Below are 26,784 nucleotides of genomic sequence, written 5' to 3' on the forward strand. Positions count from 1 at the left end.
GGAGGGGGACGGATTGGGAGTGTGGGGTTAGCAGATGCAAACTATTATATAGAGAATGGATCAACAACAAAGTCCTACTGTGTAGCACGGGGAACTATATTCAATATCCTGTGATAAACTGTAATGGAAAAGAATATGAAAAAGAATGTATATATATATATATACACACATATATATGTATGTATATGTATGTGTGTGTGTATATATATGTATAACTGAATCACTTTGCTGTACAATAGAAATTAATATATTGTAAATCAACTATACTTCAATAAAATACATTTTAAAAGAAGAAGAAGGATGCCTCCTGCAAGCCAGGAAGAGAGCCCTCACTGGGGAACCAAATCTGCTGGCACCTTGATCATGGACTTCCGGCCTCCAGAACTGTGAGAAATAAATATTTATTGTTTAAGCCCCCCCGTTTATGATATTATGTTATAGCAGCCCAAGCTAGGATATTGGACATTGCACAGTGACTGAGAAACCCCACCTGGATCATCTATGATTTGAATTGGAGTCAAGTGAAAACTCCTTAACATGCCATTAATATGAATCCTCACCTTAAACACAAATTCTAAATGAACTCTCATCGTAAACTCTTGCCCCCTATCTAACCTTCCCCTACAATTATACTAATTTATCGAGGTTAAACTTCAGGGTATACAAAATGTGTGCATTCAAAGGTACAATACTAGGCTTGCAAGACTTGAGAAAAGACAACAGCATGAAGTTAAAATCAAACAACCCAATTAAATGACCTATGGAGATGCCTACCTCATGCATGAGATGGTCTCTCACTGTCACTTGAGATGGAAAAATCCCTTCGCCTCCCTCAATACACAAGGATGGAGTGTAAGGAAGACAAGAAAGAACAAAGAAAGAAGCTAAAAATAATAGAAAAGAAGAGAAAAAATATTGTTAATTATAGATCATAGATAAGACTGTCTGCTTGAAAATCTTAAAGAATCCACTGAAAAATGATCAGATATTATGTAGTTCAGTAAGATGAGTAGTTAATGAGTTAAATATACAGATATCAGTAGTTTTCCTAGAAAACAGCAAAACCAGCTAGAGAACACTTTGGGGAAAGATTCTATTTAGAAGGACCAAAAAACTATGAAATCCCTAGAAATAGAACAGAAAGAAATCTGCAAGACCTATATGAAGAAAACTATAAAACTTGACTGAAAGTCATAAAACGCTCTAAGGACAATGTTATAAACACATCAGTTCTTCCCTCACTGTACCCCAGTTTAGTTATAAATTCGTGTAATTCTGCTTGTCCGTGGCATTTTATTTTTTTCCTGCATGTCTTGGATGTTCTATTCTTGGATGTCTGTGAGACCCGAATAATTCTTTCTTTTTTTAGTTCATGTGAGTGGGTTTCTGCTCATTTCAACCAAATGAGTCAACCTAGGCTGCCCTCCCATCCCTCGTGGGCCCATATATCTTGGGTCTTGGATCCTCTTATGCATCCCCCTGCATCTCTCTCCACATGAACTTTTGCAGCTTCTTGCAAAAAAAAAGTTTGTTTTAAGAATCTGGGGCAGCTTTAACCTGCCACAATACCAGCTTCAGCCCCTACTCAATATCTCCTTCCCATTAACTGGCTCAGGTCCCATGACTATTGGTTCAAACTCACGAGGAAAAGATTCCAATCGTCAGAGCCCACCTCTTGGATCAGGTGCCCACCACTGGCCCAGCTGGCTACAGCCAAGAGAAGCAGAGTCCCATGAATTGGGTTGACTCAAGAAAAAGCATGCTGGTGATGGAGGTGACGACTGACTCTTTACCTCATGGTTTATCATTAATAATCTTCCATTTATCACACACCCACAAGGAGATATTTTAAATCCCTAACATTTTCCCATCTACCTTGCCAAGAAGATTTTATCATCACCTTGATGGTAAGGAAACCAGCTGCTCAAGGTAAACTTCTCTGCGGTCACTTGGCCGACCTGTAGGTCAGAGATGAATCCAGTTCCAAGTCCCGAGTGCTGGGGTCCTGTCTCCTGGCCTGCCCAAGTTTGGGTAGCAGTACACCCCCCCCCCCAAGCTGGGGTGTGCTAATACATCGTATCTCTGGGTCTGCAAAGTTCATCACCTCTTTCTCCTGGGCTTTGCCCTGACTCTCCTCCACCAGCCAACCACCCAGGCTATTTAACTACAACTCCCACCATCTTTCAGATGGCTGCTGAGGGTGGCAATTCCTCAGGAAGACTTGAATGATTCTCCAGGCCTGGATGAGCTGTCTTCTCTCTGTTGCACTGCAGTATGAATCTCCCCATTTTACTGTCTATTTATCGGTGCCTCTTCCCCACCAGCCTGCCAGCACCGTGACAGCACCAAGTACATACATGTAGTAGGAGTTCAATAAACATGCATGAAATGCAGCTGACACCATGTGCAGCCCAGCTCGGGTGCACCCTGGAGAGGAAAGTTCCATCCTCTTCTCTGCAATGAACACTGCAGCCCACGGGAGCAGAAAGGCCCTCCAAAGGTGGGAGTCATGAGCCACTGCTCTTTCCTCTGGCTCCACGAATCCATAGACCCAACACACCCAATTCAATGCAGAGGGAGGTACATTTGGAGTCCCCCCCGCCCCATTGCTGTTGGCTGGAGTTTTAGACTCTCATGAATCCACCTGGGAAGTAAAAAATTAAATTCATCCCTGTGGTTCACAAGAAGTCAGATACACCCTTGTCCTGTGATTGGAATGAAGGTGTATCAGAATCATTGAGGGGTCTCTCCAAATGTCACAGCCCTCACCCTACTCCCCTCCTTTTGCTCTCATGGGGATTTGTCAGGGAGGGAGGGAGAGTTTCCTGTCCCTTAGAATATTGGGGAAGAACCCCTCCCTAGGACTCCCTGCTTTGCACGAAAAGTCCCCTCTTGGGGGAGCATCCTCACTATAAAACCAGATTTGCTTCAAGATTTGTTGAACTGTGCTGGCCATCAGGTCCAGACACATACAGCAAGGGGATATCCCACTTCCTTTATGTGAAATATTGGAGAGAATGAGGGAGCAATGGGGTTGCTGTGAGATGGGATGTAGAGGGAATTCATCGGAATTCCTTAAGCACTTGTTTTGTTCCCAACTTTCTTTACATTGGTGCTCCAGGGAACTCCAAAGAAGACTACGTCACATTCATACCCCTGCTGTCTAATGAAGCTTTCTATGGAGAGCTCCCTCAACCCACTGTCCTCTTCTCAGCGGGGACCACAGGTCATCAGGAATCCCAAGAAGCCCTGGCTGCTTGCCAGTGCTCCAATGATCCTAACTAGTGCTTGTCTAATTGGAAACCCATCAGAGGAGCCCGAGTTCGCCCTGTCCCTAGCAGCCCCAGAGAACTGTCCAGAAAAAGGAATGAAGACGAAATGCAGCTTCCACATCAGGTTCTCATGCGGCACAGCTCCAACCAACAGCCAGTCTCGGGGGTGGGTGCCTCCTGCCACCTGGGGCCCCAAGGTAGGCACTCACCCCGCCCCCTGGCTCTTGACTCGAAGGAGTGTTCTCTGCATGTGACAGCCCTCTCCTCCCTGCCTACCCTTTGGGGTGTGGGAAGCAATTCACCTACGAGGTTTGCAGGGGAAGAGCTGGGATGGGAGAGAACTTGCAGCTTCTCCAAATTGCAGGATGTGCTAAATAATCCTAACAGGTGGCAACTCACTCCCTGAGGGGTGTCAGGAGCTGCGGAGGGGATGGGAGGGCAGACCAGAGAGCCACCTGGCTCTGGAGCACCCCAGGTACGGAGAGCTGCTGGTGAGCGGCAGACCAGCCCTCAATAGTGGGGGCATCCCCTGCGGAGCTCCGAAATGCAAAATGCGCCTGCTGTGTAAACCTGGGTGACTGCCCCTAAACAGATGCATCGCCCTCCCCCTTCTTGTTCTCCTGGATGAGACTTAATTCCCCAGGGAACATTCTGACTCTCTAGCACCCCAGGATCCAGGGCTCTAATCCAATCATAAGAAGAAAATTCATCGCCATCGCCAGTCAGAGGTTAGAACTCTCCAAATGAGACAGGCACAACTGAGAACGCATCTTCCGTTCTCAGCAGGAAAGCTCCTCACAGAGGGCACCCACCGTGTTTCGGCTCTAACCCTTAGAAGGAGAAGAAAATAGACATCTAGCCTTACTTCTAGCAACGGTAATTTCCCAAGTTAATATAAAGGGAGAAGTGGAGGCAGACACTTGAATCATGCATCTCAACTCCATTTTATTACAACATCAAGGAAAATAATCAGTTGCGAGAGGAATGGTACTGGAGATAAACAGATATTAAGCCGCTCACAATTGCATAGTCTATGCCTTCCTACAAGGGTATAAATATCACGGGTCTCTGTACATGCATTGCGGGACTGCGGTGCACGTGGGTATCATGTGCAGATGATTTCCCTCGAAGGTGTTGTTCTTTTAATTTCTTGACAGGGTGGTTGAAGGTGGTGACTTCAGGCAGACTAGGAAGGGGCTCTCCCGCTAGGACTGGGACCCAGCCTTTTTCTTCTGGAATTTTCTGAACTGAGACTGAATGGCCACTGCTGCGCGTTCTGTCTCTGGTGCATCCATGTCGATGTCGAACTCCTCTTGAACCTTCTTCTGCCCATCTGGAGCAAGAAAAACACAAACATAAGGCAATCACTGAGCTGCAAGCAGGAAGACGGACAGCAGCTCTGGATCAACAAAGCCTCCGGGGCACCATGTGGCACCACCCCCAGCACAAGACCTAGTTTGCAAAATACAAGCCTGTGGAGTGCGTCCTGAACCTCCTCCGAGCTCAGAAGAAGCATCTTCTGGCTGCTTGGCCTCTACGCCTGTGAGGGAGGGACGATGAAACTCAAAGACACAGTCGCAACATCGTAGATATCTTCTGTGCATGATTTTCTGTTCTTATGGCCCCATTTAACATTAGGGTTAACAGATACACACTACTATGTATAAAATAGATAAACAACAAGGACCTACTGTATAACACAGGGAGCTATACTCAATATCTTGTAATAACCTGTAATGAAAAAGAATCTGAAAAAGAATATATATATATATATATATATATATATATATATATATATATGTTTAACTGAATCTCTTTGCTGTACACTTGAAACTCACACAACACTGTAAATTAACTATATTTCAATTAAAATTTCTTTTTAAATTTTAGCAATGATGTTACTTTCCTCTGGTTTCTCATGTAGATACAATTTAAATAGTGCTACAGATATGGACCCAGAGATACAACCACTGGAGCTAAAAAAGTCACTGAGTTTCTGTGCACACACCCTTCTATTACCAATGAGATTTACTTATTGAATTAGGGCTTTTTTTTTATCATTGTCACAGATGGATGACACCATTCGACCTTCACAATCAAGCTGGACTTTCACAAGTCTTACATTTTGTTCCAACAAGGTAGGCTTTGCATTTTTTGCTAAGGCAGAGGAATGAACTCATTCACGGTTACGATCATTGAAAATAGGATACAAGCCAAAGCGAAGTGATCACCTGTGCTGATTGTCCCTGTGTGATGTGACCTTTCCAGCTAAATGCTGAAAACAAACAGATAAATAAAACCCTCTAATCATTCCTTCGGTCTAGTGAAAGTTAATCATTAGAATCATTAAAGGCATTATTTATTTTGCTTTTTTTTTTTGGACCAGGGATTAAACCCATGACCCCTGCAGTGGAAGCACAGAGTCTTAACCACTGGACCGCCAGGCAAGTCCCAAAGGCATTATTTTTTAATACAGACACAAGGACCCACCCCAGACTCAGGGCTGCCTCTTTGTATGGCCACAGCAGAAAAGCTCCTGAGAACAAGACCAAGTTAGATAAATCAGCGTCCCTGCAGGTAGGGCCAGACAGCCCTACTTTTTAAAAAAGCCTCTCAGGTGATTCCAAGATGCAGGCAGAGTTGAGATCCAGCTACTTGGCTTCAGATGAAGTAACAAACAAGGTCCTGAGGTTAATTCCAGGAAGAACTGGGGGCAGAACCCACCTCGGCACCTGGACGGAGAGCAACCCTGCCACCCTGGGCTCACACCTGGAGCAGAGGGGCCGGACAGTGTGAGGAGCACGTCTAGCTTGGGGATGGGAAAATCGGGGGCCTTTGAGGTAGGAGAGGAAGCCCAGCCAGGGAGCAGGGACAAGGCTCTATTACTTGACTTTGTCACCAGGCAGCCTGAGTTCATCACTTAACCTAAATGTGGTCCATCTCTTCAATGCCTGTCTTAGTGCCCTTGGATGAAAGTATTTAGGCAGTGCCCCCAGCATAGAGGGTAGAGGACACTGGGAATATATGCGAGACAGGTTCCTTCTCTCCTGTTTACTCTGTCCTGTTCTCTCTCACACAATCTCTCTCCCTCTCTCTCTCTCTCTCTCTCTCTCTCTCTCTCTCTCCCTCTCATAAATAGCTAGCTAGATAGCTAGGTAGTTAGAAAAGATAGATGATAGACAGGTAGATAGATAGATAGACAGATAGATAGATAGATAGATAGATAGATAGATAGAATGATAGAATAAGTAGATAGATGAGAGAGAGAGAGAGAGAGAGAGAGATGCATCTGGTTGCGTGACATTTCCTTTGTAGATCCTTGAGCAGGTTCCTCTCAATTTTCCCAGAGACTAAGCAGGTTCTGCCCGGAGCCCTCCAATCCCGCCTCCATCTGGGAGGAGAGGATGCTGGCTTTGTAAGCCTTGCCGGACTGATCGGTCCATGACCTAAATCAGCAGAATTGTTTTCCTCTATCCCAGATTGACTGCCGAGGCCCCTAAATGCAGAGATTTTGAGTGCACCAATGTCCAGGGACTATTTGGGGCAATCTTTTTTAACCCATGAGAACCCAGATGATATGGAGAATAGTGGGATTGTCTCTTACTGCATCGGGTAGCCATCCACATTTTACTCCACACTGCAGGGCCCTTTCTTCAGAGACTCTCTAAGGGACAGGGCCATTAGGAGGGATAGGAGTTTCCTGAACCTCAAGTTCATCCTTTAAAAATGTTTCACTAATGTTATCACATGAGCCCGGGACTAAAGTGCAAATATCTAGCGAACCTGAAATGTGATGGCTCCAGCTCACCTGCCCACAGCAGGGAGGAGAAGCAGCAGCTTCTGTACCAAGATTGTCATAAGATGGTTTGGAGACCCAAGCCCCTGTCCTCCCGGAGGAACCCTTGCATCTACTGTACCGTGATTGCAAAGGGGGAGAATGAACTCTGACTCAACAGAAGATGGGAGATTTCTTTTTCAGATTTAAAATGTTGCTGCAGCCTGAAGCTTTTGAATAGCCTGGTTTATCTTTTCCCTTTTACAATAATGGAAGAAAACAGCAATATTATTTTTTGACACATGATGAATGAAGATGCGGAAAATTATGTATATTTAGGGAATGTATAATGAGACAGTAAGGGCGGGTCATAAAAATGAATTTCACAATTATATCTTCAACTAATATCTTCAGCCAAAAGTGATTTATCGATTTCTCCCTCGTTTGAAAAGTATTCCAGTGTTTAAAAAAGAAACCACTAATATTTCAGGAATCGTTACTCTCTCTACTTTGTAGAGTCAGCATTTCTTGGGGAAGGTCTGCCATGGTTACTCCAGCTGAGCCGTCCAGGGACGTGCAAAGCAGGAGGGGGACCCAGACTGTGGTGGAGAGGGGACAGCTAATTAGAATCGGTGGCACAGTGTTCAATGCAAATGATGTGAGGGTCTGGAGATGGGTCCATGTGGTCCTGGGAGCTAGAAAAGCAGAGCTCTGAGCACCCCAGACTCTGCAGGAGGGAAGGGATGATGGAGGAGAGCATCTGAGGGACCACTGCCAGTGCCCAGAGCCCCTGGCCCTGCAGAAATCTCAGTCATCAAGCTGCCTGCCAGGCTCTTCTCCCATGACTTGGGTGATGGTGACCACGGAGGGTGCAGGGTGGCCATACGAAAACCTCCCTTCCCCGTCACTCCAGGGCAGAGGAGAGATGCCTACCACCAGCAGCAGCTGAGACCCAAAGGTAGGACCTCAGCCATGCCCACTGGGGACAGGAAGGGCCCCAGGAGGGTGTGCTCCCTCCAGGGCCCACCCCATCCCCTCCCCCCACCGCATGTGGCTCTCCTTGGGGCGATCACTATCTTATTCTACTTTCTGCTCCCCTCCCTAGTTTGTGGTCCATTGTCCCACTACAGCATGAGCTCTGTAAGGGCAGGGACATCACCTGCCTTGTTCCAGTGGCTCAGCCAGGGCTCAGCACATCGTAGGTGTTCCATGAGTGACCAATGATTGCAAGTGAGTCCGTTAATCAATAAGGCAGGCGGCTGTCCAGTGCAGGCCTTTCCTGGAGGACTACACCAAGTCACTCACCCTGGGTGGGAACCGTTTCATTTCCACGTGGCAGGGGGTCCTCAGCCCCTCTTCCACCACATGGCCTCTCGAGGAGGAGACTGGGAGGTGCCACGGCAAAGCCTCCGTGGGGCATTGACCTCAGGTGACGTGGTGAGGAAGAGGTGAGGTTCCTCTCTCGGATGGAAAATGTGGCCACTTGGAATGACGTCAAGAAGCGTTGTCTAAAGGGTTTTAGGGGATGGTCAGGGCCCTGGTGGGAGAAGGGGTGCCCAGGCGTGCAGAGGTGGGCATCTTCCGATACTCCCACTGGTGGTGGAGTCTCATGCCAGGGAGCCCCGGGTGGGCTAAGCCCCTCTATGCCCAGAGCAGTGCCTGCCACCAGCACCATGTCAGAGAATAAACAAAAGGCAGGCCTCACGTCAGGCAGACAGAGCCCTCCAGCCCCCTGGCGGATGGAGCTGACTCCGTCCCAACCCTCAGACCCTCCCGGCCCGGATGAGGCCGCTGGCAGAAGCAGGGCTGTGGGTCAAGGCGAGGTGGGTTGGGGGTGTCTCTGCCTGCTCTGTGGCTCTCAGGAAGGTTCTTAGCTTCTCTGAGTCTCAGTTTGCTCATCTCAAAAATGGAGAAGTAAAAATATTTTTTAAAAGCCTGCTCTGGGAGTTCCCTGGTGGCCTAGTGGTTAGGATTCTGGGCTTCCACTGCCGTGGCCCAGGGTCAGTCCCTGGTCTGGGAGCTGAGATCCCACAAGCCGCACAGCACGACAAAAAGAATTTTTAAAAAACCTTTTTAAAAGCCTGCTGCACCTAGTCACCAGTGTCATGTGCAAATCCAGGCCATGGTGTAAATTGCATGCAGGCCCAGTTGTGACGGGCAGGTCTTGCTACGTCAGAGACGGCTGTGGACAGTCACGTGGTTCTCCAGCCCGGCCAGGGCCCTGCATCTGCTCAGTGGTGAGACTTACGGGTGCTTGGGCCCCAACGCGAAGGGGAAGGGATGCTGTCCAGCAGGGCCGGCCATGCAACCTCCAAACACAGCCCGGCAGGGGCGTCAAGGCATCAGGCCCCTCAGGTGGCCTGTGGCATTTGCTGGGCTTGTGTTTGTTGGGACGGTCCCTGCTCAGCAGCACAAAGCACAGAGACTCCTCCACCTAAAGAGGACTCCCAGGTCCCGTGAATAGACACCTGGGAGAGCGCAGAAGGGCGGTGCCAGTCCCTGCCGCTGGGAGGCCCTGAGGGCACCGGGCTCTGCACAGCTTCTCCATCAGAAGGGACAGTAGACCTCGGTGAGCTGTGAAGGGGACCTGAGCCGTCTTCACTTCCAGATCTCCCTGCAGCCACCCGGCTTGTCCTCTGCTGCCACTCACATCTGCACTGGGTGGGCTGCACCTGACATTATTATTCAGGGTCCCGATGCCTGACGTGGACAAAATACATCCCGCTCGGTTCCTGGCGGTGGCTTTTGAGCCTGAGCGCCTTGTAAACTGCCGGGGACTGAGCAGTCCTTATCACCTGTATCTGTCTGGGGTCCTGGAATTTGATCATTCTGTATGTCCCTCCACGAAGGAGTTCTAAAGCTTACCAGGAGAATGGTCAAGAGATTATTTATTCCAATCCACTGGTGTGATACAAAAAGATAGCAATTGCCAACTCCCCTGGAGAATGAGAGGAAAACCCACTTCCTGACAGTAGAGCTCAGGAGGTGTGAGTAGGACCCCAACCGCCATGGTCCGTGGACCAGGGCCCCCCACAGACCTTCAGGCCCATTGCCTGGAGCATCTGGTCTCAGAGACATGAGGCAGTCTGAGGAGGTGAGGATTAAAACCTATCAGGCGGGGGCTTCCCTGGTGGCACAGTGGTTGGGAGTCCGCCTGCCGATGCAGGGGACACGGGTTCGTGCCCCGGTCCGGGAAGATCCCACATGCCACGGAGCGGCTGGGCCTGTGAGCTGTGGCCACTGAGCCTGTGCGTCCGGAGCCTGTGCTCTGTGACGGGAGAGGCCACAACAGTGAGAGGCCCGCGGACCACAAAAAAAAAAACCTATCAGGCGGGACAGCTGACTGTTTCCACCACAGTATCCGTCTACCTACCCGTTATCCATCTCTCCGTGTCCCCATCTATCTCCTCTCTGAGAACAAAAGGCACAGCTGCAAAAGCGTCCCAAGCAATTAGACTTTCCTCCCTGGGAAGACACTTCATCAAACAACCCAGGCACAACACAGAGCACTGCCGATGGCCCCAGCCTGATGAAGAAATGGTGCTCCCTGGGGCTTGGGATGTCTCAGGATTCAGCGCTGCCATGACCTCCCTACCAGGAAAACATCCAGTCCTATTCAGATCTATACTTTGCACGGCTCTAGGTATTCCTTACACCGTTTTCCTGAGATATTGCCTTTTCCTTGCAGAAACTGAGACAGGGAATGGCCCTGCTGGTTTTCATTTTATATCATAAGAGAAACGTTGAGGTAGCCCTTCTTAAAGATGTCGCTATGTTAAGAACCAGTCTTCCCTGAGCATTAAACGGATCTTCCTTCCTAGACGTAAGTGGCTTTTCTTTTACAGATCATTTGATGGCAAATGGAAAATCGAGAATCATAAATATAAAAGGAAGGAACTGCTACCGGGTAAAGACAATCCCAAATGCATATGACAAGTCTATGATGCTGTCATGAAAATCCATCCAATGGGAGAACGGTTTGATAGACTACAATCCTCTTTGCGTGATAAACACAAGAGTGTGAACTGATAAACACAGATCATCCCTACAGCCCATCAGAATTTCGTACTGAGCAGCTGTATTAACCAGCAGGGCTGCCATTATGAAATGCCACAGACTGGGTGCCTTAAACAGCAGACTTTTTTTTTTTTTTTTTTACAGTTCTGGAGCCTGGAAGCCCGAGACCAAGGTGTCAGATGCTGTGGTTTCTCCTGAGGCCTCCCTCCTTGGCTTGTAGACGGCTGCCTTCTTGCCATGTTCTCACATGGTCTGGGGTCTCTTCCTCTTCTTATAAGGACACCAGTCAGATTGGATGAGGACCCACCCTGATGACCTCATTTTAACTGAATCACCTCTTCAAAGGCACTATATCCAAACACAGTCACCTTCTGAGGGACAATGGCAGTTGGGGGGTGGCAGGGGGTCAGGGCTTCAGCATAGGAATTTGGAGGGAGACACAATTCAGACCTAATCTAACTTTGGGGCTCTCTAGGTTCTAAAGTAACTTTGCATTCTGTGCCTTGTCTGGTTTCTGCAAACGTTTATGAGAGCAGCAGGGGATATCCACCGTCCCCATTTTACAAAGGCTCAGAGACCGTAAGGTGCCTCACCCAAGAGCACCCAGTGAGTGCTGGCCATGGGCTGATTCAGAATCCAGGTCTTGTTTTTATTCCCCAGGATGTTGTTCCTTTCAGGGCCTTAGACAGAGGCCAAGATGACAGCCTTCTGTATGGACCAGTTAATGTTGCTTAGGGGGAAAAAGAAATCTTAAATAGTCCAAGTCTAAACACATGGTACCATCTACCAGTTTGGAAAATCTGCCCGTTTACTAGGTGGTCCAGGAGAATTTATACCAAATTCTGTCGTTCGGCAAATGACCTGGAAGGCCTCGTACGGGCCCATCACTGTTCTAGGGGCTGTGAGAAAACAGAGCGCAAGCACAAAACCCTGCTCTCCTGAGAAAAGAGAAAATAAAAAGGTAAATTCATGGATAAGTATTAGAATTTCAGAAACTTCAAAAATAAAGCAGGGTGTTGAGTGGGAGAGCGACTGTGCATGCTTTAAGGTGGCCAGGTAAGGTCTCTGGGAAGGGGACAGAGTGGAGGGAGGAGGCCCGAACCCAAAGCGAACCTCACACCCACCTGCCCAGATTGGGAGCGGGGGGCAGGGGCCCTTCACCAATGAGAAAACACTTTTTGAAAAATTATTCTTCACTTGTTGAAAAAGTATTCTTCATCCATGCAGATACCATCAAAGTGGCAGACTTCAAATAATTAGCATAAATTCTGTAGAAATTAACAGACATGTAGTCATCCAAGGTATAACAGAGCTACTCATGGATCCTGCAACAGCTCAGGATATGACTTTAAAAGTTGGAAATTCAGCATCATTCCAAAATATATCATATTAACCACCATGCTTGATCAAAGGAACTCTCACATTTGTTTACAATGAGGCAAAGTCATTGCCTAAAGATACTGGCAGTAATTCGTGAACACAGGGGCTTGTGCACGCGTGTGCACACACACACACACACACACACACACACACACACACACACAGGTAAAGGCTTTCGTTTACACATTTATAACCCTCCATATTTTAGGATTTATTTTCTAGAAACATATTACCTCCTAAGGCCTAATCCTGTCGATCAGAAATTTGCACATAAGCAGTAAATTGGGATATAATTGTCCTGAGTAGGAGTTTGCCTTGATTAGGAGGCAAAGCACAGAGCGTACTATAAAAGGACCTAAATTTTAGCACGCCATCAAGAAATAACAGTCATTTAACTTAGTATGCCCTGCAAATGGGGTATTTTAATGCCAAATTTCTTAGAATGTCCTACCTTCTTTCAAAGAATAATGTTAACTTGGAAAGAATTAACATCGGTCAGTTGGGTTGCCCTCGATACATGTAAGCTAACTGACACATTGTGTTCGGGCTCCTGGGGACTCTGAGAGCTGGCCACTGACACTCTCCGGACCAGGGCTACCACCAAGTGGCCCAAGGACAGCCAGCATGGCTTCCTTCATAAGGATCCAAACCCAGCCCTCCAGGCAGGAAAAGTAAAGGGACAAATAAGAAAAGTAAGAATTGGAATGTTTATCCTTTAAGCCTCAAATTGGGTCAAAATACATCCAGAGAACAAGGCAGCTAATGTTAGGGAAAAGGTCAATTCCTCCTGGGAAAAAAATAATAATAAAAATAAATTGGTATACCTAGTTCATCACGATGTTGACACAGAGAGCCATTTCATGAAACGCCAATAAAAACAAACACAACACATTCTTTAAAAAGCTGGAAATGAACAGGAAGAGGCCACAGCATCCTCAGCCAGTTGTTCCTGAGTTAAAACAGTGCCTCCCTTGCTGGGTGGGAGCGTGGAATCCCAGCAAGCCAGCTCCGGGCTCCGAGCTCTGGGCGATTTCTCGCTCCTGCCCGCTGGCTCAGGATTTATTGAATGGAGGCTGCTGGTGCGGAGAATTGCAATTTTCCAGTCCTGTGCTAAGCGGCAGAGACTAATGAGCAGGGTCAGGCGTTAGCGGCGGCAGGCAAGGGGGTGGCTTTCCACAACTGCAATGTTCTCTCTCGCATCAAATGAAAACACATTTGCCATTTCTCCTAACTTTGCATTTACCAAGTTAGCGCCCTTTTGGTACTTACAGCTTTTTCCAAGAGAGAGAAATTCTCTTTTGTCCTAAAATAGAGGCATTCTGAAACCCACAGCCTCCACTGTTCACATCAGGCTTTGGTAATATGAAGCCTCTCTCTCCCATAATCCCATTTCTCTGGCCCCTACCTGGATGCACCTTGCTCAGATGACTACCCAGCTGTGGCATTTAGGTAATCAGATAAGTGCACATCTGTGGGAATCAATGGAAAAGAATAAGCACCGGTGAGACCAAAAATTTCCCCAAACTCATTAAGTCTAGGAAGAGAACCAAAAAACGATATAAATATCGTTGAAAAAAGTTTTTCTATTGGAAAGGCAAAATCGGTTTCCTAGCTGTATTAATCTGCTAGGGCTGCCTTAACAAACCACCACAGACAGTGCAGCTTACACAGCAGACATTTATTGGCTCCAGTCCTGGAGGTTGGAAGTCCAAGGTCAAGGTGTGGGCAGGCTTGGCTCCTCTGAGGGCTCTCTCCCTGGCATGTAGACGGCCGTCTTCTCACTGTGTCTTCACACGCTCTTCCCTCTATGTGTACCGGTGTCCTGATTTCTTCTTATAATGACACTAGGCATCTTGGATTAAGGCCCACCCTAATGATCTCATTTTACCTTCATTACCTCTCTAAAGGCCATATTTCTAAATACAGTCACATTCTGAAGCACTAGGGGTTAGGGTTTCAACAGATGAATTTTAGGACATATAATTCAGCCCATGACACTAGCCAAAATGTCTCCATTTTCTAGGAAAAAAATAAAGGCGATGAGGTATGGTAAGAAACAGCTTCGCTAGAGAAGCCTCAAATTCAAGTTCCAACTGACTGAGTGTGGTCAGATTTGCCTTTCTGAGGTTCACATCCTCCCCTGTGTTTGAAATGGGCGTGATAATGAATCAAGGCTTGTTTCTGTCTCAAGACATTTACAAGAGAGTGTGCACTGGCTGCTTTGTAATATGTAAAGAGCAATGACAAATTCAGGGTTATCCCCTGGTGGTAATAGATGGGGGCCTACAGGCTGGGTTGCCCAGTACCCTCTCTTTCCACCTTCTCCCTCCACCACAGGTGTCCTGGGAGCAGAATTCTGCCACCCAGGCGAAGGGCCAGCCCAATAGGTGCAGCGTGGCAGGATCTGAGAAGGCAGAAGTGAACCCAGCAGAGGCAACCAAACATAGGAAGAGGCCCCATCTGGCAGACACAGAGGCAGAGGCATCCACAGGGTTTCGCCAGGGCAGTCGGCAGACATCAAGCATCCTGTGCCCAGTGCCAAGGGCTGGGCAGCAGCAGCAGTAGAAGGACTTCTGCTGGAAGAACTTGCCGTGTGGTTGAGTGTTTCCGTATGCATTGTTCCTGGCTGTGCACAGCCAGGGCTGGGTTCTCTGCCTCTCAGAAATTCTGCAAGGCACCAATAACCTGTAATAAACCCCTTTCAGCTGAATCTAGCAAGAGTGGATTCTGCTGTCTGTGCCACCATCTCCTTCCTACAGGCACACCTAGCTTATGTGGGGCTGTGGGAGGAGAGGGGAGTTGTGTAAGGAAAGGGATGACATCAGATAGCAGGCTTTCATTTTATTTACATAGAAAATTCTTTAGTATGTGCTGGAGAATAACTTGAATGAAAGTAGGTAAATAAGAACCTGTCGGACACGAGGATCACACGTCAGATGTTTCTTTCCTCTTCGCAGTACGTGGTGAAAATTCCTTCCCAGGAATCAGCAGCTAACTCACTTAACAGCAGACCTCTCAGAAAAGCCACAGTTTTCTCTCCTTCACACTCTGAAGACTTCAAGCTGATTAGGGGTAAGGGGAATGTGGAGAACTTATGAGTCATCTAACACCTTAGACCTGCCCTCCATGCAAGCCAGCCAGGTACGTAAGTGCTCAAGAAACTCCACTAGTAGAAATGTGTTGTGGCCGAGTTGATTTCTTGCCTCTATTGACCCCCTTTTTCTTAGTTATAAAACCCCTGATTTGGTGCTGGGCACATGGTTACCCAGAATAAGCTTTTTATCCTCCTTACTGTTGGGTGACTTAGGTTCTGATCAATGCAATGTGGGTAGAAAGAAAGAAATCTCATTAAAAGAAAGCTAACCCTTTGCCCTTTTTACTTATTCCTATCTGCTCCCTACTAGCTGGAATGCAGATGAAATGGCTGGTGCTTGGGCAACTATTTTGGACCATAAGCCTTATGCTAAGGATAGCAAAACAGTAATACAGATGCTTGATGTTCCTTGAAATTATCCTGACTGCCCTCGACTACTTACCTCTAGATTCCTTTTGTATGAGAGAGGAATAACCGTTTTTGTTTAAGCCATTGTTATCTTAGGGTTTCAGGTTCTTATAGATAAACCTCATCTACTTACACATATGTCCTTATAAGGGTATAGTTCATTTAAAGGCGTTTTGTTTCAAGCTGATAACAAGTTCAAATACACATCCCTGTGCATAGTATGGCTTCATTGTCTTCACTTAACTACATGCTTGTTCTTCTGATATATACATCTGTCCAATTTCTGATATGGCTGGCCATTTCTTTATAGCACTTAATACTTTAAAAACCTCAGGGGTTTTTACAGAAATATTGCCTGCATATCCAGTAACCTTTGCCAACCATCACTCGCAGGTTTCCCTGCTTCATCTCTCCTTTTCTGCTCATGGGGCATCAGCTTCTCTCGCCATACCCTTCCCCTTCTAGCTTTTGAAAGTATGTAGCTTTTCAAGTGCTTGAAAATTTAAGAAATGAACATGAGCTAGGTGGAGCTCCTAGGAAGGCATTTTCCCCAACCAGGTTTTGGCCCACTCCTTCCATTCTGCCTCAGGTCCATTTTTTTCTCTTCCTTTCAGAGCTTTGAAATAATTGGAGGGTTTTCCTTTCATTTATGTTACCTGGTTTTACCACTTCAGAAGGGTGGAACCTTCTCAGACTCACTTTTTCCTCAGCGTCTAAACTTCAAAATACCAGCTTTAAAGGATTAAACTCTGAAAATTTCACCAATATAGAGAATTTTCTAAAGTTCCCAAGTTTGAAATAGAAAGAAAAGTCAAATGCAATCATAATCACGGGACATGTTCAAGTAGCTTCAAAGCAGCATAATGCACCTAATTAATACTAAAAAACCTCACTTGACCCCATTGAATTTCTAACTCCCCTCACTGCATCATTCTAGAGAATTTGATTTAAAGGGGGAAGGTAGGTATCACCTCACACAAGTCAGAATGGCTATCATCAAAAAATCCACAAACGATAAATGCTGGAGAGGGTATGAAGAGAAGGGAACCCTTTTGCACTGTTGATGGGAATGTAAATTGGTACAGCCACTATGGAAAACAGTATGGAGGTTCCTTAAGAAACTAAAAATAGAGCTACCATACGACCCTGCAATCCCACTCCTGGGCACATACCCAGAGAAAAACATGGTCCGAAAGGATACATGCACCCCAGTGTTCATTGCAGTGCTGTAAACAGTAGTCAAGACATGGAAGCAACCTAAATGTCCATCGACAGAAGAATGGATAAAGAAGATGTGGTGCATATATACAATGGAATATTACTCAGCCATAAAAAAGAATGAAATAATGCCATCTGCAGCAACATGGATGGACCTAGAAGTTGTCATACTGACTGAAGTAAGTCAGACAGAGAAAAAGAAACATAGTATGATATCACTTATATGCAGAATCTAAAAAAGAAAAATTGATACAAATGAACTTATTCACAAAACAGAAACAGACTCATGGACTTAGAGAAGGAACTTATGGTTATCAGGGGATAATGGTGTGGAGAAGGGATAGTTAAAGGAGTTTGGAATTGACGTACACACTGCTATATTTAAAATAGATAACCAACAAGGACCTACTTTAGAGCACAGGGAACTCTGCTCAGTATTCTGTAATAACCTAAATGAGAAAAGAATTTGAAAAGGAATAGATACATGGGTATGTATAACTGAATCACTTTGCTGTACACCTGAAACTAACACAACATTGTTAATCAACTATACTCCAATATAAAATAAAAAGTGAAAAAAAAAAAAAGGGTGGGGGGAAGGTAGGTGCTAAGGCAGATGGAATGCATTCCAGAACTCCGAGCCGGAGGAGAAAAGCTGATGAGGACAAAGGCCAGACAAGCCTTAGGGTTCTCATGAAATTAGCCAAGCTTTGTGAATGACATGGAAAGCAAACAGCATTGTGGGTTGGAAAACCATCACATGGACGCCAGAGAGGGACCAAAGCTGTTTTCAGACTCTGGACCTGGGGTTCTCTTTTCCTCCCCTTTGCTCTCTGCAGCAGGCACTGACAGATTAGAGAGGCCTTTCTCCAGCAGCATCACAGGTGCTTCTGCATCCTTCCTGGACCCACCCCCCACCCCCGCCAGCCGCTGAGCAAGGCGGTGCGCTCTCTCCCCTGACACATACTGCTCCAGCTCTTCAAACCTGTGCCTTTAATCCAGGCGGACAGGTGTTTTCCTTGGCAGATTTTCAGGGATTACAAGATTTCTTAGACGCACAAGACTATTGGGCAGATGTGTCCGCTGTGTATATAGAATTTGACTTCGGAAGCAAAGCTTTGAAAGCAGGTCTGGGAAGCATGGCCAGAGCTCGGTACCTACCAGGTCCAGCTGCAGCCAGACCGATCAATCCCCATTACAGCTCAACAGCTTAAACCCGAGGCTGCCATCGGCATTGATTTCCCCATCTGGTGATGCACCTTGTGCTTCACAAACGTCCTGAGACAGGGACGGGCTCTGCATCGCGGTGCGAGCCTCTGTGCACAAATGCGTCTTTACACGTCAACAGAGATGCACATTCAGCTCCAGGAACTGCCGGCCCGTGCGTGTAGACTCAACACATTCTGGTCTCTTGATCCCACAGTGTCAGTCTTCCTTCCGCACCCCATTTTGTAGGTTTCAGGCAAAAACACATCACTTCTGTTTGCTTTCTTAAAGTGACACTATCTTAAGAGCCCATGACCAAGTGCTTGCTGATTTGTTGGAAAGAGCTTTTTAGACGTGAGTCATTTTAAGCTTTGGGCTTCGTTATTCTACTTACCGGGAAGATGGGTTCACATATATGTAAAAAGAGAATAAGATCAAACACCCAAGGAAGCATAAAGTGATGCGGTTTCTGGGCGAGGTAGCTCAATCCCACAGAGCGTCTCAGATGCGGGAGGAAGAGCTCACAGTAGAGTTTGGGTTTTAGTTTTAAGCATTGTTTAATAATAACGTTCTGACGAGTAATCCCAAGAAGAAATGAATAAGACGTGCTTTCCCAGGTAAGTGGAAATGTGCTAAAGCCCCAGAGTCCTCTATTGGTTCAGGTGAAGAACACCTGGGAAGAATCCAGTCGTGGGCTGTGCTCGGTCCCACGAGCCCTGCTTAACCAGGGCTTTATGTGACCCTGTGACAGGAAAGCAAGGCCTTGAACTTTGTACGGAGACCATCTGGCCCCTCCCCCGCCATCCAGAAGTCCTTACAGACCAAAAATAAAGCAGAATATTTTTCTTACAAGAATTCCAAAAAGAAAACGATTTCCAGTGTCAGGCAACATAATCAAAAGAGGATTTAATTTTGAAATAAATTTTTAATAACACATAATTTTTCAAAAGACCAGCATGAAAATATTGTTCCTTGAAGCATTCTAATTATCAACGGAGGTAGTAGAAGCATTCCTGTCTAGATTAAAAATGGAAGCAGTGAAAAAATATCCATTTTTGGTGGCAGCAGCTCAAGGGAGCATTAAGTAGAGGCTGATGACAAGAAACTGATGAGAGAAACCAATTTAGATAGAATGCTAGGGGGAGAAAAAGTCTAACAGTCTAATGCTGGGGGGAGAAAAAGTCTAACCGTCTGCTCGAGAACAATGTGCTTCCAGAGCCATAGCATCTGTCCTTTCACTAAAGTCATTTTAAGCTGAACTGAAAATGTACACAGCAGGGACTTCTATTCTGTCAGCTGTGAATGGCCAGGGCAACCTAGAGGCTGCTTCCAGCCCAGATACGGAATTGGCAAGATTTGTGTTTTGTTTTGTTCACCTTTGAGGTGTGTGAACAGAAAAAGACTGAAAGACTGAACATCTTATCTGCAGCTCGCTCACAATGTCTTCAAAGACCCTACGCTAGCCTTCCCTACGCTAGCCTTCCCTACACTAATCTAGCTCATGATTTCAAAATTATAGTGCCATTCCTGCACGCCTTGTTGTCATGTAAGATGTCAATGGGCTGGATTGATAGAAAATGCAAGTGAGACATTTTCCAGAAGTAGCTGCAATTCAATATTCAATTGCCATGGGGCTGGGGAGGGTACACCGCTGACAACCTCACATACCATTCCAATGATGCAGGGCAAATGGTGGCATTGCTTGGCCCACAAGGGAAATGGTTATAAAGTTTCAAAAGAAAATTGCAATACCTTCTGGCTGCAAAATCACAGTAACAATTTAATTTCAGGGGTCAAGGGAGCACTGACAGCAGCCTCTTTATGTGCACAGGTGTGCCCATTTTCGCCCTAGGAGGCCACCCACCTCTTTGTGTCCCTTTCATGCATGGACTCTTGTTGTCTACACCTGTCCTCGCCTGGAGGCCGGTCCCCAGCCGGGCAGCCTCGTTGTCAACCTGAATGAACACCACAGAAACATCCACGGAAATAAGCCACGTTCGGAAATGCAGTTTGTCCAGACAAAAGGCCGTATTTTTCCATTTTAACCCATTTTGTTGAAATAGTTAACGTTAGTTATCACATGTCCACAGCCAGTGACAATCTGATTCAGATTCTGTCCACTGTACTTTCTTTCCCCTCTACTACTTCCACCAAGAAATAGCATCTCATTTCTTCTTTGGACTCACTGGCAACATTCCCTCGATGTGTACAGAAAAGAGACAGAATCAGAATGTAGCCAAATTAGACAAGAGTCCAAAGAGAACATCGTCCCACAAAGAGGACATGGGGACCAAAAAAGTGAAATGCTTCACTGTGAATGAGCCGCCAGCAAATGGCCAAACCATAGAATGGCAGAGGGGCCAGAGACTCTGGGGATTCACCCTTCCCCCACCCGCTTCACGAGAAAACTGAGACACAGAAGGGGTGTTCAGGCCAGACCACGCCGCCGAGCAGGTTCAGAAGCTCTGCGATCAGGGGAATGGCTAAAAAGTAAAGAACCTTAAAAGCAATCGACTGAAAGGGGAAAAGCCCTGCAGAGGAGGCAGATGTGGTGTCAGCTCTTCCATGGATAGACCCAGCAAAAATTTGATGCTAAACATTTCTCTATTCCTTTTGAAATTCCTAGGAAACAATTACTGAGCGTGACTACCTGGGAGGAACATTTAGAGCAGCCAGAAAATGCAGTGTCATCTACAACAGGCATCGCCATGGGCTGTGTCTGATGACCCAGCTCATCTTTAAAGCTCACTATAAAAACAAGGTCTTTATGGGCTGGTGAGAAATTGAATTTTGGTGAGCGCACATCAATTCAAACTGCCAAGAGGTTCATGTTTGCCTTGAAATTCTGAAACCCCGAAACCCCGCAGCCCCGAAGCCTAAGGAAGGCCAGAGACAAGAAGCCTCATCTCACTGTGATGAGCACGATTAGTGATCACTGTGCTGTGGGAAATGGGCCCTGCCATGTAGGATGCTTGTCTCTGTGAGCTGATTGTGATTGGACGAGTCTAAAGGGAGAGTGACTTCCCTCGCATCAGCACCAAAGCCACGAAAGCATCCCTCTGACATCCGAGGAGATTTTGCTTTCTAAATGAATGCCAGAGCACAGTTCAATTTTTCAATTATCTTCAGGGTCTGGGATGGGGGGAAGGATAGAGAGAAAAGAATGTGCTTTGGAAAGACTGAAGAAGCCACTTGCCAAGCACAGAAATAGAGCGAGCTTCCATTTCGCATAATCGTAAGTTCCTGGAAGGAGTGTTCTCATAAATACTGTGAGGAAGGCCACCTCGTCATCTGCCCATTTCCCATCCTTCCCCTGCGGCCCCCCAGGTCTGGCTCTGTCGAATCAATACATATTTCAGCTGATCATTGGTCGACTCAATTCTAGATCCCAACAGGAAGAAGGAAAGTGGCAGCTGGAACAGGACAGCTGTAGCAAGAACCCAAAAGCATCCCAGAGGGTTGATAAGAAGCATCTATTCTTTAGTTCGCTTTTTGAGAGAAAGGGGGTAATCTTCAAGAAAAATATAACTTTTTAATGTCTTATTAAATTAAATCTAGTAATATGCAAGTAATTGGCCTTCTCACTCATAAGTGGCAATTTCTGTAAATAATAATAATAAATATTCCTTCACCTTAATGCTGGAAAAAGTGAAGTCTATAAATAATTATCTTTTAAATTCAATGATCCCACAGTCTTGCTTCTTCCCTCTTGAAGTTTCAAAGTCTGGCTTATATTAAAGGGGCTCAAATCCTCATTTCTTTGGGAAATATCTTCACCATTGTGCCCGAAAGAACAATCTCCCTGGTTGTGTGGGGAAGGGGAGGGATGAAGATTTGGGTTCTGGTTTGTACTTAATTAAAAGAAAGAGATGGTCATTTCTCATATTCTTTTAAGCAGCTGATCTCACAGTCACAAGTTTGAAGTTTAATTCAAAGTTCTGGGACCCAGGAATCCAAGAGGGACCAAAATGAAAGCAAATCTGCTCTTTGATGCCTCCCCAGGACAGGGAAGGCAAAGGTTAGCATCTCTAATCGGCAGCGCTGGCTGGGAGAGCACGGTGCCGTCCATCCCAGATCAATACTCCTGCCCCAGGCCAGACGGAAGTTTGTCCAGGTCTCCCGGGGGACACCTGGAGTCCTGGCAGCCCCCCTTCTCCCACCTTTCTGGTGGCCAGGGCGGCTGGCTGAGTTACCCACTGACACAGTAGATCCCACATGCACACTGAAAGCAGTTTTTCTGGAAACTGGTGTGGCTTCCAGCCCCAGTTCACTGGAGGGGGCCTGGACATGCCCCATCCCTATTTGGGCCCTGGTGGCCCCAAACCCCAGGAGGCTGTAAGCTGCTGTCCTCTCCCTACTGTCCCAATAACCCTGACTTCAGGGGGGATCCAGGCCTGCTCTGCCCCCCACCCCCTTTTCTGGTTGGCCTCTCCATAAGGTTTCTCTTGAGACTGGACTGAGATGCGTCCAGCCTCACCCCCGTCCTGGCTGCATTCCCGGTAAGCACCCCCCATCTCTGGCCACCTCCCTTGACCCTTGAATGACACCTGAGTTGAGCTGGGAGGCTAAAACTGACTGTGTGAACACACATTAACCTTTACAGGGACAGCCTAATTGCTCTAAGAATGTCAAATATGTCATCGTTCCCAAAAGGTCTGACAGTTTTCCTTCTTTTAGAATTATTAAGCCAACCAACAACACCGCAGTTAAAATAAAAGGATGATATTGATGGACTGCTTTTCTTTTCTTTCCTTTTATTTTTGTCCTGAAACCAATCCAGAATTTGGGTACAAAAATCACTCCTACTCTGTCTTTGTAAAGCTGCAATCACTTACAGTATAACAGGCTACATTTTTAATTAGGGAAGACTGAGAAGGGCACGGGTGACCTGGCCCACAGCCCAGTCGGAGAAGTGCAGGGGTAAGATGCAAGGCAGTTCTCACCTCTCGCCCCTCCTGATTCACTCTCCACCCTTTCCCTAACCATTGTGCTGTGGCTTTGGTTGGATTCATCCCAAGGGTGGTCCTAGAGGCAATCAGAAGACAGACAGAACGAGATCTGGGTATCTATTCCCTTGCCTCCTTCCCTGCTAGGGTTGTCAGATACAATACAGACTGTTCAGTTCAATTTGAATTTCAGATAAACAACAAAAAACAAGTTTAGCATAAGTATGCTCCAAATATTCCATGGGATATACTTATACTTTTTTTTTTTTTTTTTGCTTATCTGACATTGAAATTTAACTGGGCATTCTGTATTTTTATTTGCTGAATCTGGCAACCCTAGAAGTTTGCAAAATTGCCCGAGCCTTAGCTATGTCCTTCAGAAGACCACAGCCCCTGTCAGGCTGCTTCTGCACACAGCGCCCTCTCTGGATTCTGTTGCCTCCCTGCAGGCCCTGCGGTTTCTAGTCTGAGGTGTTACGCTGTTCTTTGTGGGCTTCCCTGAACCCTGCACGCACCTCTGCAAATGGTCCCTTGGTAGTTAACTCTCCTCGAATTACTCACATGGAAGGTGCCCTCTGGTTCCTCCCGGGACCATGACTGATACATTCGTTACTAAGGACATCCGACCTCACTCTCCCGGCATTGCTTTTCTAAAGTATCGCATCCCCAGCTCTGAGTACCATCTCCAACGTATATTAGGTGCTTAGCAAATATTTCCTGAATAAATGGATGAATGAATGAAGGAGCAAAACCAAGCTAGAGTCCAGAGTGTTTTGCAGCATCGCTTTTCTGGTTATTAAGGACCCAAAGGTCTGCATTCTGAAGGGATGCTATACTAACCGGCAAAGAAAATGATCCAGGATATACTTGAAGGAGGGCAGAGTGAGTGAAGGAGAAGCAACCGATGGGTTAGCAAAGATGAGTGGGTTACGTGTGTCCCAGTTAACTATTCCCGGGGAATGAATCACTCCAAATTAGCAGCTTAGGCACAAGATCTGAGTATTCTTTGCCCCCAGTTCTGTAGGTTGGCAAGCTCAGCTGAGCTCCTCTTGGACGGAGACGCCCACACGGTTGCAGCCAGAAGGCCCTGGGGCTGGGGTCACCCGAGGACCTTCACCCACACATCTGTCAGCCGGGTGGGGAGAGCTGGCACAGTCACTGGCTGGGTGGGCATCTCTCCAAATGGCTGCCCCACGAGCTAGCTGGGCTTCCTCACAGCATCATGGTTTAAGGTAGCAGGACTTCTTAAGTGGCAACTGGCTTCTCCCACAGCAAACGTTCCCAGAGAGAAAAAGCAGAAGCTGCCAGTTTCCTAAGGTCCCAGCCCGGACACTCACAGGCCTCCCCTCTGCTGTGTGCTATTGGTCTGAGGAGTCCCAGCTGCCCCAAAGCAGGAGGAGGGGATTTAGAACTCCCTCTCCAGCAGCCGAAGACCCTGTAGCCATCTCTAATCCTCTTCAAAGCCAGAACCCAAACCAGAAATCCTACAGAGTCACAACCAATATACAAAGTGATCCAGGAATATTCGCCAAGGCCATTAAAAGGTAAGGAAACATATAAAGAGAAGGGAAGTTTTGCACCCCTGACTTGGAGAATTAATTAGATGCAAATCAGTTCTCATACTAAAAAGTTCCCATTATCTATCTGCTGTGCTTAAACCAGGGTAGCAATTTAGAATGTGCTGGGAAAAAACATATTGTGAAATGAATGATACATATTGAATTGTTTTTACAAAGGAGTTTGTCTGTGGCACCCCTCGGGCCGGCTGCACGGCAGGCAACGTGCGCAGGGACCCTCACTCAGAATAGCCAGGGCTGGACTGAATGATCTGCTTAATAATTTTTAAGAAGGAGCCCATGCTTTCAATATTCCCTGGACCCTACAACTGATACAGCCAGCCCTGTCCTTTGCAGAGAGCCAAAGATGTAAAGAGGCAGCAATCAGAGAACAGCTGAGGATGAGCTTATAGAGGTTTGTCTTCTAGAGCCTGTGGCTGGGTGACACCGTGCCAACCTCGAGACAACCTCCACTGTGGTGATCCACGGCCTTTGTTCTCCTGCCTCCCCCCAAAGTGGGAGGCACCTGCCCTCTGTGAGGCAAAGCCACAGTGATGCTGCTGGTCTGCTAGACTAGCTTTTAGCGCAGGGCCAGCTAAACCCACTATCACATTTTGAAGTCACTCTTAAAAAGAGGATTCCAGATAAAGAAGATGTGAGACACACACACACACACACACACACACACACACACACACACAGTAGAATACTATTCATCCATAAAAAAGAATGAAATTTTGCCATTTGCAGCAACAGGGATGGACTTGGAGGGTGTTATGCTGAGTGAAATGAGTCAGACAGAGAAAGACAAATAAATACTCTATGATACCACTTATACATGGAATCTAAAAAATACAACAAACTAGCGAATGTAACAGAAAAGAAGTCACAGATATAGAGAACAAACTAGTGGTAACCAGTGGGGAGAGGAAGGGGGGAGGGGTAATATAGGGATAGGGGAGTAAGAGGTTCAAACTACTAGGTGTAAAAAAAGCTACAAGGGTATACTGTCCAACACGGGGAATACAGCCAACTTTTTCTAATAACTATAAATGGAGTATAACCTTTAAAAATGTCCATTGCTATTGCACACCTGTAACTTATATAATATTGTAGAGTAGTTATCCTTCAATTTAAAAGTTTTTTAAAAGAGGACTCAGAGCCAGTCTGTCCTCAGCTTGCCAAAGTTAGTGAAAAGTGGTCACTTCCTGAGCACGAGGGGCTCACTTAGGAAAGAATAAAAAATTGTACTTGGAGTGAAATAGCACCATTTCTTGACTGAATCGTCTGAATTCAGGGCCAAATCATGGCAATTAATTAGGATTGATTGGAAACTCCAACTCGTTACTGATTAAGAATGTTGGACAAAACCAATCAGTCGTGTTGCGTGGATTTTACAGAAACACACAACAGTCCCCTGGGGCTCACCCCACAATGACGTTCTAGAATCGCTGGCAGAGAACTTTCTGGTGAGACCCAGGGAGACTTCTGCCCTTGGGTCTGAGTGAGTTCTGAGGGTGCTCTAAGGATGCCAGGAGATGATCACAGAGACACGGAGATTTCCTTTTCCTGCACAACTCAGATAAGACAGCAGGTCCAGCCTAAGAGGAGGTCCAGTCTCTGAAGACAATTCAGCTCATTCTGTTGCTCAAAAGGATTTCTACATGCCTTTGTAATCACAGATACACCCACTGATAGGAACCCTACAAATTTCAACCATCTTAGCTCAGGCTGAAATGTAGCTCAGGCTGAAATTCTAGTTGTTTCTCTCTTCTGAAAAGCTGTTTGCTGTGCAAATTAATTCTATAAATAAAATTATGAATGTATCACCTACTTAAAAGAGCAAAACCTATTCAAGCACTTGAGACGCATTACGTCCATACAAATAACTGATAAGCAGAATAGGAAATAT

General features: G+C 46.4%; 1 protein-coding gene across 1 annotated transcript in view; it reads right to left on the reverse strand.

Moving 5' to 3' along the window:
* Positions 1-4,197: 4,197 nt before the first annotated feature.
* The window catches only part of PCP4 (Purkinje cell protein 4), a 55,820-nt gene continuing 33,233 nt past the window's right edge, over positions 4,198-26,784 (reverse strand). The window contains exon 3 of the mRNA XM_060009792.1: positions 4,198-4,605. Coding sequence (XP_059865775.1) covers positions 4,478-4,605 — 128 coding nt within the window. The 3' untranslated portion in view covers positions 4,198-4,477. The remainder of the gene's footprint in view (positions 4,606-26,784) is intronic.

This window comes from Delphinus delphis, chromosome 4 (genome assembly GCF_949987515.2).
Source record: "Delphinus delphis chromosome 4, mDelDel1.2, whole genome shotgun sequence".
Classification (NCBI taxonomy): domain Eukaryota; kingdom Metazoa; phylum Chordata; class Mammalia; order Artiodactyla; family Delphinidae; genus Delphinus; species Delphinus delphis.